The sequence below is a fragment of the Dermacentor andersoni genome, chromosome 10 (genome assembly GCF_023375885.2).
Source record: "Dermacentor andersoni chromosome 10, qqDerAnde1_hic_scaffold, whole genome shotgun sequence".
Taxonomy (NCBI): domain Eukaryota; kingdom Metazoa; phylum Arthropoda; class Arachnida; order Ixodida; family Ixodidae; genus Dermacentor; species Dermacentor andersoni.
In genome coordinates this window covers 40,799,991-40,812,875 of record NC_092823.1, presented here as the reverse complement: position 1 = coordinate 40,812,875, position 12,885 = coordinate 40,799,991, and the positions used below count along the sequence as shown (strand labels likewise).

The 12,885-nt window shown below is 45.5% G+C and overlaps 1 protein-coding gene across 2 annotated transcripts in view; it reads left to right on the top strand.

Moving 5' to 3' along the window:
- Positions 1-4,638: 4,638 nt before the first annotated feature.
- LOC129381945 (venom metalloproteinase antarease-like TtrivMP_A) overlaps positions 4,639-12,885 on the top strand; it is a 52,819-nt gene continuing 44,572 nt past the window's right edge. For both annotated transcript variants that reach the window (XM_055065233.2, XM_055065232.2), the window contains exon 1: positions 4,639-4,732. In XM_055065233.2, coding sequence (XP_054921208.1) covers positions 4,669-4,732 — 64 coding nt within the window. In that variant the 5' untranslated portion in view covers positions 4,639-4,668. The remainder of the gene's footprint in view (positions 4,733-12,885) is intronic.

The window sequence follows — 12,885 nt, the reverse complement described above, 5'->3', positions numbered from 1 at the left end:
CATACAATTCCTTTTGTCTCACGCCGAAAGATGCAGGCCCCTTCGGCGCCAGACACCGACTCATCCTCTTCATCGTCCGTCGCGGCACCACAGCAGCCACGCACATTCGACCTCGTAGTTCAAATAGTCTCAACTCCTATCACATCCCCTGTCCCGTGTTTTAGAAATCGAGGACGGTAGCGCACTGCCAAGAAAGAAACTATAAAATTACAACATCCTTCGGGACCGCAGCCTCTCGACTGCCGGACCTGCCCGATCCTATAGCCGGCTTCAACAGCCCCGAAATTGTTTAGTGTGACTGATGTGTGAGTCTTGTTCTCAGCGCTCACTTTCCGTCGAAGCAATAGACAGCACGAAGGTCTCTTCGCTCACTGGTGATGCCGCGCTTGCCACACCAGCGTTTGGACAGCGAGTGCCCGCGGTCATCGAGTTTTCGTGTTCGCTGTGAGCACTTACACAATGCTTGGTAATTTAGTCAGGAAGCGAATGTTCCCAAGTTGATACTGCCGATAAAGGTGCTATCCTTAAGTCATATGACTGTCTGCTAATTTCCTAACGCAATCGATGCTTCCCCTCTCTGGAGAAACTGCGACTTTTTTTTGCAGGTGCCCTGCGGAGAAATCGTCAATAATGGGCCACAATTGGCAACGCTCACAACAGATTTTTCGATGCAGAAAGTGAACCTGTGTCGCATTTTTCCTTTGCCCTCAATACAGTATCCTTGTGATAGAAATACAACCTAATCAAACTTGCGCACGCTTAGAAATATTGAGAAAGACGTTTTACTCGATTGAAAAATTAACCTGGAACATACCTGCACTGTCCAGCATTTCAGAACAACTAAAATAAATGAAACCGGCTCTGACCAGCGGATCTCGTCCTTCATGCAACAAGACAGGAATCGATTGGAGGTGTTCGCCTTAGATGAGAAATACAGGTGTCTGGAATATATTTTTGTTCTTGAAACCAATTTTTTACGTAATATGTAAAGTCCACACCAAGAAAATGGCATAAGATCAGCGAGAAATTAGGGTAAACTTCGGAACGGTTTTTTTACATGCCTTTTCCTTCCTATCTAATATTCATTCAAGATATCTCGTTATCATATGCGGAGAGTTGTGCACACACCAGCTAATGAATACAAACAAAGGAGCACGCTCACAGGTTTTGGCGGCGTCCTCAGGGATTGTGATCTGCAAGAAGAAATGGAGCTGTGTGAAACTTCTTTATTATTGCTTCGGTTGACTTCATGCGCTCATTTACATTTCCTGCTTTTCACTTTCAGCTCCTGTAATGCCCCAGGACAGGCTGTTCATGCTTTCAAATACAGTACAACTAAAGACTGACCTTCTTTCGCTTTTCGCAAGGATTATTCTCTGCATTCATGTAACCTTTATGTAGTATCAATTATTACAGCCTGAGCGATATTTGGTGAGGTTAGACAGAACACAAGAAAGCTCACCAACAGATGTTGAGTGCCTCATTCCCATACAAGAGCCAAAATGGTGGTTTTGTTCATTGTTCTGGTAACCTCTTTCCTTTCTAATGGGCTCTTGGCTGCATGAGATCGACTTTAATTACACAGCCTAACAGATGGATACAACACTGCCGAACGCTGCACAACACAAAAGGAAAGGAGTCACACACACGAACGCTTGTAGCAATCGCTGTTGTGGCGATTCCTTTCCTTCCATGTATTTATGTTGCCTTACTTTAGGAAGTTCTCATTATTCATAAATGCTGCTGGACTGCACAGCAACCACACAAATTCATTACGGTAACGTTACAGTCACGACGCCTCACAGGTCAGATTCCTCATGCGCCCCTTACGGTTGCAACCCTGAACTTGAACTTGCATGTTACATTTATGTAACTGCTTGCCCATGGTACGACACTGACAATGCGGTAGGTAACTACGGTTTTAAAAGTTTTTGTTCGTGGTATGGCATTGGCAATGTTGGGAGGTACTATGGCTTCAGTGGTAGTTTCATGAGTTACAGAATTTGTAATGCTAGAAAACAGGTATGGCTTCGGGGGTTTTTAGTTGGGGTACAGGATTGGTAATGTTAAGATTACCTAGGCTGCAATAGTAGTTTTTGGAGTTACGGCATTGGGAATGCTGTTTGGTAACTATGCCTTCAGTGGTAAAATGTATCATTTCGGGAACTTCCTGACATCAAGAGTTTTCAGGTAGTTATACCGAAAATGTTGAAACTTTTTATACCAGCGTAACACGATGGAGTATCGAGTCACACAGTTCACGCTATAACTTTCTTGTCACATTAATCCCGGTTCGTAGCTATTTTGCTTAAACAATCTCCACCAACGTTGTCACCGCCATGAATCTACTCTACGTGGAAGTCGTAATCGAAAAGGAATAAACTCATGTGTAGCACACCTGTTCACATGCTTCGCGGAATTGAAATATCGCAGTGGTTGGTGGTCGGACTGCAGGAGGAACGGGTGAGCGTAAAGGTACACATGAAATTTCTGTACCGTCCACACTATCTCGAGGCACTCTCTCAATTAAGGAGAAGGCAGCTTCACGAGGGAGAAGTTTCGGGCTAGGGTAGAGGACAGGGTGCAAACGTCCTCTGTTTTCCTGCAGAATAACTGCTTCAAGGCTTCGCGAACAGGTGTCCATACGTAACGAAAAGTGTTTGCTCAAATCTGGGGCGTTTACTACGGGTTGATGTGACAACAGCTTCTTTAGTCGCATAAACGCCTCTTCATGGGGTGTCTGCCGATTCAGCCGGGTCGTACAGCCTTTCTTCGTAAGATCGGTTAATGGATGGCCAAGCTCAGCGCAACTTGGAACAAAGTCCCGGTAATAGTCCGTGAGTCCTAAGAAGGCGCTGAGCTCCTTTTTGTTTCAGGTGGCTTAGCAGTGTTGATCTTGTCGGCTGTCTTCCAAGGGTTGTAAAATGCCTTGTCCCACCACATGGCCCAAGAAGCATAGTGTTGGGAAGCTAATTTCACTTTTCATAGGTTTTGTGGTTAGTTTAGATGGCATCGCATACAATGTGATGTCATCGGCGAAGGCTGTGACCTTCAGAACACCACTACCAGGCAGTGGGTGCGCAGGGAGGCATACCGCACGCGTAAGGGTTTCTCAGTACAGAGTGAAGAAATTGCTCAAGGCTAAGCACAAAGAGTGCTGAGAATAGACGGCACCCTTGATGAACACCATGAGTAACGGGAAATGGCGCACTTTCACGACCATCTAGAACCAATGTACTTCGGATATTTGAACAGGCATTCCTAATAAGTTCAACAAGATTTGACGGAAACCCGAACGAGGTCAGTACATTAAATATGTGGCTATGTTCAAGGCAATCGTATGCCTTCTTTTATATAGTGAAACCAACAGACTACATGCTGACCCAGTCAGCGCGTATGTCATTATTTCACGTCCAATGAACGAGAGACTGTTTCTCTTTGCCAGGTACTGAGCACGCCTGATGGTGTCCTATTAACAAAGGCATCAGGCTTCCCGTGCGTCAAGTGACAACAGCTGTGAAGATTTTCGTGTCAACGTTGAGAAGCGTGATCGGCCTCCATTCTTTTCGATGAGCTGATCTTGGATCGTGCTTAGGTTTCAGCGCAATAAGACCGTCGCGAAAACTAGACGGACATTCAAAGTTCTCAAAGCAGCGGCTCATAACAGACACAAGAATGTCCCCAATATGTTCCCAGAATGTTATATAAACTCTACGGGTAACCCGTCCGGCCCTGGGCCCGAGCCACGCTTCATGGAACATGATGCTGCCTTCACCTCGCCAGCTGACGGTCCTGCACAAAGATGTTCAGCGACCTCAAGTGGAACCTGAGGCCGCCCACTAAGCATTTCTACGTTGCCATGATCCATTCGCAAAGTCATACGAGCCATGTTTTCAAAAGGCGATACAAAGAGCGAATAACCAGGCCTGGGAGACAAAATAACAGGAAGTGCTCTTGGGCCGCAGATTAGCCTCGATTGGCGGATATATTTGTGTATATATTTGACGAAAGTTCCATGAAACTACCATCGAAGTGGCTTACAGAACCCTTGTATGTTTGGCAAGTCTGCCATAATTATTATGTTGCTTTCCTGCACAAAACCTGTACATATAAAGTGGACTCGCAGGCTTTTCTAAAGTACGCCTATCGTTCACTCGAATTGTGAAATATATTTAGGGGATTCTTGGATCTACTCTGCTTTCTTTGATTTCTTTACAAGCTGCTCGTTGTCGGGCAATCATTCAGACTGAGCATGTCCCACTACGACTCCTAAAAAAGACTGAACATTTCATGTCGCCTCCCACATATGGCTACAGCTCACCGATCACTTAAAGCATGTTGCCCAAGAGCGTCAAAACAAGATTCTACGGCACCGCACACTCTACTGAAGATCTACTCTACTGAAGAATAGGTGAGTGCCGTCAGCACAGCCGTGGCGCCTTTTTTAGCTTTCAGTGCTCGTATGAGGCGTCATAAGAACAGTCACCTTTCAGTTTCTCTCCAAGTCGGAAATGTGAAGGGGAAATTTCTCGTCTTTTGTCTTCGTGGTAAACACGAGTGGCGACGCAAACAATATGAGACTGTTGGGGTCCGCAGTATAAGGCAAAACTTCTCACCGTTTCGTTTGTGAAGGGTAAACATACGTGTTAACAGGCACTTCTGCTGAGCATGGACCCACTAACGATGCTTGCTGCCCTCTTTCTCCTACAACTTTTCCAATGCTCCTATGCAGGTAAATCTTCATTTCATATTTAACATTTCCCAACCCATCTATGATATCACAGAAGGAAAGTTAAGAATATTTACACTAACTTCACCATTCGTTCGAAGTCTCAATAATACAGATTTCTATATTAAGCACAATTATTTCTTGACACCGTGTCTGTACGTACGTTTCACGTTATTGAAACTTGAAAAAAATGCGTCATTGCTGTGATTACTTTAGCCCATTTACCAGTTGATAACGTTTCGTAATGAAAATTTCGTAGTTAGAGGTAAGGATGGCCTCTGATGTGGACCAGTTGGCTGCAGTGCGGGGAAGGTGCAACGTTGTCATTGTTAACTTGGTGTTGACGGCTCGCCACAAAATTATTGCGTCATTCTTCTTTAGTACTGTCAGCTCATATTTACTAATAAATTTATTGACTACAAATTATATAAATGCTCCCTGAGGGTGATTGCCCGCAGCTTGTTTTAGAACATCTGTAGTGCAAAATACAACAACGCATCTAGAATGAAGGAGTTTAATGGACGCTATGTTCGTGAAGGGTTTAACGGAATGCTTGTTCGATTCTCTCAACGTCCGAGGAAAAAAACGTAAAGTAAATCTTGCGCCAAGCGGTGTAAGAGAATGTTCATGGCCATGCCTAGTCATGTGTTTTGAATAGCTTAAGATAGGTGGCTAGAGTCACAGGTAATTTATTTATGTTTAGAAATCTTCAAATTCCGTAGTAGAACATTCGAAAGCATATTATCTGAAGGCAGCTCCTGTTGAAATGTTGGCTTTGTATACCGATCAAAGGAAATGAATGAGTTCATGCTGAACTGTTTTACTGGATCAACATATTTTATAGTGATTCAATTTGTGTATTATTACGCTTCACGTATCCCGTATCACGTATCAGCAAGTATCAATTCGCAGTGTGTGTTCGTAAGTTTGTACCATACTAAACACGGCTCACGCAATTGTGTATATGAACATGTCAGAAGTATGGAGATTTCAGTTCCATCAATATCTCTTACGGATAATATGTCTATACTGACCATGTTTCTCGTTTCCGTTGCAATATTTGTGAAAGATTCATAAACAGTTGTCACGAAGAGCTGTGAGACATTTGAGCTTACCCATGTCTGACTCGAAAATTTATTTGCCTTTTGAAATCCAAGCTTTCTTGCCTCTTCCTCTGACTTTGCACTTGCTGCCTGCTGGGAGCGGCCTTGCAGGGTTGGTAGATAGCGAGCATACAGCAAAGCGGCACCACTTACAGTTGTCATCAAGAACTGCGCGGGGTGGAAGGCGATGTACGCACATGAGGACATGAGCACCAGCACAAACACGCCTTTGTCATCATTCCCTAGTCGTAAGAATACACACCGTTCTTTGTGATGGCGTTGAAGGGGTGGTAGTAGACACTAAATATACATGTGTTCTCATTATTTACTAGTATAAGAGTAGTGACCGATGGACTGCTGCATTGCTGGACAACGCATTTTTTGATCGTGCCGTTGATGCGCTCCGGGTTCGTTTTCACATTGAAGTAGGTAGCTGGTGGTAGGGTTTCTTGTGTATCGGGGTAGCTTCTCCTTACTTGAGGTGGTCGTGCATACAGGAAATGCAAAGGAATGTTGCGTTGAAGAAAAATAGGGGACTGATGTGCAATCTGCGAGAACTCCTTGGAGCACAAGATATACTCGGCAGAATATGGCGAATTCTCTATCATGGGCGTCAATTCAGACGAGTAGCTAGCCAACTGCTGGTTAGACTAAGAAGATCGTGGAACACCTTGTACTGTAAATGCGAGTTCACCAACAACTTGCACTTCGAGATCAATGAGGTCGAACGACACACGTTGGGGAAACATTTACTATCCAGAGGAAAGCCAGACCGTCGAGGGCTTCTTGAAGTGTAAATAAGCGAAGACAACTGCCGGAAAGTGGATTCCAGGCGGTCAATGATGAAACGCAAGGACGGGTCACGGCGCTGCTCGTCGGCGACATGGAGCAGTGGAGAAACAGAGAGCACACAGGCATCGGTGTCAGTATCAGACGTAAATGTCGTGTCTTCGACTGGGTAGCGAGCGAGGCAATCTACGTCCTGGTGTTCGCATTCCGACTTGTAAGTCACTGTGTAGGGATATTCTTGTAGTCGGAGGGCCGAACGACCGAGCCGGCCAGTAGGATCCTTGAGCGAGGAAAGCCAACAGAGCGCATGATGGTCTGTGATTACTGAGAAGGGCTTGCTATATAAATTTGGGCGGAACTTCGAAACAGCCCAGACGAGAGCAAGACATTCGCGCTCGGTAATCAAATAGTTGCGCTCTGCAGTTGTCAGGAGCCGGCTAGCGTAGGTTATAAAGCGGTCGTGTCCGTGTTGGCGTTGCGAAGAGACGGCGCCGATCCCATAACCACTGGCATCGGTTCGGACCTCTGGAGGTGCGGACGGGTCAAAGTGGCCCAAGATCGGTGGATTGGTGAGAATCTTGATAAGGCGTGAAAATGCGGCAGCCTGATGTGACCCCACGTAAAACGCACGGCTTCAGAAGTTCAATGAGTGGTCGAGCAATTGCTGCGAAACCTTCCACGAACCGCCTGAAATAAGAACAGAGCCCCACAAAACTCCGGACGTCTTTGACAGACTGAAGCACAGGAAAAGCCATTACTGCTCGAGCCTTCTCCCGGTCGGGTTGTACGCCGGAATCATCGACGAGATGGCCTAGCACTATAATCGGTCGGCGCGCGAAGTGGCACTTCGATTAGTTTTATGGGAGTCCAGCCTTGCGGAAAAGGTCAAGGATAGCTGCGACGCGCTCAAGGTGCGTCTCAAATGTAGGAGCAAACACAAGGACGTCATTGAGGTAACAAAGGCAAGTTGACCATTTGAAAACTTAAAGCAGAGAGTCCATCATCTGTTCGAACTTGGCGGGGCATAACATAAACCGAAGGGCATAACCTTGAATTGGTACAGGCCATCTGGAGTGACGAAAGCGGTCTTTTCTTGGTCCTACTCATCGATTGAAATCCGCCAATAACTAGATCAAAGATCGATGGACGAAAAGTATTTGATACCGTGAAGACAGTCAGGAGCATCGTCGATTCATGTTAAAGGGTAGACGTCCTTTTTAATGATTCGGCTTAGGTGGCGGTAATCAACGCAAATATGCCACGTGCCATCTTTTTTTTTTTGACGAGTACGACAGCCGACGCCCAAGGACTCGACGAGGGCTCAAGAATGCACCTGGTGAGCCATATTGTTTACTTCCTGCTGAAAAAGTTGCCACTCTACCGTGGACACGTGATACGGTCGGCGGTGAATGGGACCAGCATCAACAGTGTTTATCCGATGCCTAACAAGGGACGTCTGCCCAAGTGGTCGATTGCCAGTGTGAAATGTGTCGTGGTAGTAAAGCAAAAGGCGATATGGGGCGGCTGCTTCGTCAGGTGTGAGGTCCGGAGCGACCATGGGACGTAATGGGCCGTCAAGGTTCAAGGCAACCTGCGGGTAATCAGGAGGATTTGGAGACGCGTCGGCTACAAAAGCAGTGACGTGGTCGTCTGTCACAGACCGGAGCGTGGCCACCGCTATGCCTTCTGGTAACACTTGCTTTGTCAAGCCAAAATTCATAACGGGAAGACACATCCGATTATCAAAAAAATCAAATCAAAAATGTTTTATTTCCAACAAACCTGTTGGGGGTCCTCCAGGCGAAAAGCTGCGACATACAGCTTGAATGTGCCTGAAGGCCCTCACATGGCAGCAGTACAAATACAAATACAGTATACAATGCAATGGGTTACATTTACAATAATTACAAAGATCACATTTCAAAAATTTCTTTACAAAAATTTGCTCTAAGCTGTTTTCGAGTCAAGGTATTTGTCATAACAATTTCTTTCCCAAATTTATTGAACAGTGAAGGTAGCGTGTGTTAGCGACTGCATGAGGTAATTTGTACGCCTGTACGCTACTAACCACCTGTCTTTGCTGCGGGTACGCGCATCACTCCTGTCATATTCAAGTCGTGACGTATTTTTTAAAAATATTTGAAACATTTCGGAGCCAAAGCAGAAAGAATACAGTAGCCTGTATTCGTAAATGTTAGTTACTTGTATTATGTTATAACTTTCAAAAAGTTGCGCAGTAGAATGGCAATAAGGTACATTCGCTACATGTCGAAGTGCTCGTTTTTGAAGTTGAAGAAGCGCATGAAGATTACGTTTCGTGGTGGTAGCCCATACAAGCGCACAATAATTCAGATGCGATTGAAACAAGGCATAATATATGTACAACTTTACTTTCTCTGGGAAAAAATGACGGCAACGGGACAATGCACCTGCGGCAGATGACAATGATTTCATAATTTGTTCAATGTGATATGTCCAGTTCATACCTTCTGACAGCGTCACGCCCAATACTTTGTATTTGGTTACAATCTCAACGGGCGCGCCATCCAACAATAATTCTTCATTTAAATAAGACCGCCTGCCTCTTGCCTTGAACAATATGGCCTTTGATTTGGAGCTATTAATTGTTAGAGCGTTATCACGAGACCAACTCGACAGTTTAGAAAGGATACTGCGAGATCTTTGTAACAGATTATCAAGATCATTGTCAGAGACAAACAGGCTCGTATCGTCAGCGTATAGTACAATGGATGTGTCACTTATTATTTCAGCAATATAGTTTACATAGATATTAAACAAAATCGGGCCTAAAACGCTGCCCTGGGGCACACCTGATTTAATTTCCCTATATGAAGAGCAGTATTTTTCGATAGCAACGCACTGCGTCCGCCCAGACAGATAAGATTGAAAGAGCCGATTTGCCACGCCACGGATACCATATCCTTCTAGTTTACTTATTAAAATTTGATGACTTAAACGATCAAATGCCTTGCTATAATCAATAACTATACCCAACGTTAGTTTGCCCGCATCAATATTATTAATTATTAGTTCTTTTTGGCGTAACAAAGCTGTTTCGGTTGACCTGCCCGAGCGGAATCCGTGTTGACAATCAGAAAGAATGTCATTCTTCGCAAAGAAATTGGTAATGCGTGCAGAAATCAGTTTTTCTAAACCCTTAGAAAAAGCGGATAAAATGGAAATAGGCCTATAATTCCCCAGATCATTTCGGTTCCCACCTTTGAAAATAACTGACACCCTTGCTTTCTTCATATTTGTTGGAAAATGTCCAGATTCTATAACAAGGTTAAACACAAATGCGAGATGAACTGCGATGACATCAATTACAAATTTTATAGGTCTGATTTGAATGCCGTCTGCATCGACAGCATTGCTGTTTTTTAAGCCCAAAAATATACGACAAATTTCGGCATCGTCAGTAGGCTCGAGAAAAATGCTGTGCGTACATCTCTTAACAGTAGTACCACTGACAGTGTTATTTGATGATGCCGTCATGTTCACAAAGTGTTCATTGAAACGTTCGGTTAAGAGGATGCCCGAAACCTTTTCATTATTCACGGTTATCTCACCCAAACTGCGATTCACATTCCCCTGTCTGATTGCATCATTGATAATTGTCCAAGTCTTCTCTGGATTTTTTCTCTGCACGGCTGCAAAAAGGCTCTCGCAATAGAGTGCTTTAGCTTTTCGCAGTTCTTTATTTAGTGTATTCCTTAACTTCCTAAATGCAACGAGATCACTTTGCTGACGCGTACGCAGAAATTTATTGAACATCCTATTTTTTTGTTAATCATTCGAACATGCTGTGGTTGCACCCACGGCTTTCTAATGCGTTTTTTTACCTTTCCTGTTTTAAGCGGGAAAGACAAATTGTATAGGCGACTGAATATGGATAGAAATTCATCGTACGCTTGACTAGCATCTTTATTGTTATAAAGAGAAGACCAGTCTGTGCGCAAAGCAAGTGCGCGAAAGTGTTCCATATTTTCGCCTGACAGGCATCTGTAGCTGAACGTGGTATCAGGTAAAGTTCTTTCGTGAATATAAAATGAGCATATTATGAATATCGGACAATGATCACTGATATCATAGCTGATAGTCCCAGCTGTGTATATCTCTGCACCAGCGTTAACAATGAAATTGTCGAGACCTGATTGACAAGATGGTGTCACGCGAGTAGGTGTCGTAATAACGCTGCAGAAACCGGAAGAATTGATTACATTGGTTACTGCACGAGTTGGAGCGCTTTCATCAAGCACGTTAATGTTGAAGTCACCACCAAGAAGCACTTTGTAATTGTGAAAAGTAGCATGCTCTAATAGCTTTTCAGTAAATTCTAAGAAATTAGATATATTACCAGTAGGTGGTCGGTACATCACAACAAACAGGTTATTGTCAGATTTAACGCTTAGCACTTCGTAATGTGGCGTGACGCAGGTGAATTCCTCAAGCACATCACACTGTATGCCGCGCTTGACATGCAATGCTACACCGCCCCCACGTTTATCGGTGCGATTAATAAAGAAATGACTGTAACCATCTATGATCAGCATTTCACTGTGTTCCTGATACCATGTTTCAGAGAACATGATAATGTCAAATGGAAAAGTAAACTCGGCTAGAAACATAGTTACTATGTCGTGCTTATAGGCAAGTGAACGCGCATTCACGTGAAGCGCGGAAATGTTTTTTGCGTGTGCGGGCAGAGAAATTTCGCTTGGGAAGCTATACTCACGATACATCGTGTAGTCAAAAGAGAGCAAAGTTTAACTTCTTTAGACGCTGCAGTTTAGGCAATCTTTTGAAGGTCAGTCTCTGAGGCAATGTGGACAACACTACTGGCTTCAGTCTTGCGTGCAAGTACTTTACCATTTCGCGTCCAGACAAAGCGCCACTGACATTCAAGCGGCAAGGGTTACGACGGAGTGTGGAACAGAGATGTCGCGCGCCAGGAGGACATCACGGATAGGTGCGACGACATAGTCGCCATCAGACACGGTTGCTGTTGAGGCCAGTTCCACGAACCTTAGGCCTTTTGGAGGTAAGCGAACAAACGCTGTATTGCAGAGGGTGTTCCGTTGTTCGGGGCGAAGGTCTGAAAGAAGACGAAACTCGAGGCACAGCGTACCGGTGGAACAGTCGATGAGGGCAGAATGCGTCGTCAGAAAGTCGAGCCCGAAGATTAGGTTATAAGGGCAACTATATATATATATGGGCGAGGAGCAGGGAATGAGCTCCAGTACTGCGGCATCCAGGTGGTGCGGCAGTGGCGGGCTACATGACCAGCGCGGTGGCAGCGGACGCGGATCGGTCTGTCGTCTGGGGTTCGCCATTCAACAGGTTTGCGTGGTCTGGGAGCGAAATATAGGTCATTACAGGTTGTGGACATGGGGAATTGGTGCCGAATCAGGTCGGGAGACAGAGCAAGCGGTAGGGATGCCAAGGTTTGCAATTTCTTGCCGCAGAACCGCTTTAATAGCAGAAAAAGTGGGGGGGGGGGGGCGCTTCGTCTAAGGTGCCGTCAAGAGGTCGTGGATAAAGGGGCGCCGTACTCGCCGCTTCAATCTCACGGCGAACGATACGTGGGACGTTCTCATGAAATGGTCGTGTGGCGGTAAAAGTGGAGCGAGAGGATGTGGCAGGGGTTTTTGGGAACCGGGAGAACACTGGGGCACGGCGGCGGCTTTTGGCTACCTCGAAGCGGCGGCATTCTTTGACGATGGCGTCGATGGTATAAACGTCGTTATAGACCAGCAAATTGAAGGCGTCGTCGGCGATGCCTTTTAGGATAAGGTCCACCTTGTCTGCCTCGCTCATGTGCTCGTCGACTTTCCGGCAATGCGCGAGCACTTCCTGTATGTAGGAGACATACGATTCGGTCGACGACTGGACACGGGTGGCAAGCTCTTTTCGAAAAGCTTTTCGGTGACCTGACGGGTTGCGAAATAGGTCGCGAAGCCTCTCTTTGGAGATGTGCCAGCTGGAGAGCTCGACCTCATGGGCGTGAAACCAGACACGCGGTGTCCCGTACAGGTAAAATATCGCATTGGCAACCATGATGGTAGGGTCCCAGCGGTGGCTTTGGCTAACATGCTCAGACATGCTGAGACAGTCTTCAACGTCAACGTCATATTGGGCGGAGAATGTCCAAGAATCACGGAGACTAGGAACCGTAACGTACGTTGTGGTAGGCGCCGCAGGTGTAGGTGACGACGGGGTGGATCCATCGGAAGCCATGGCTGA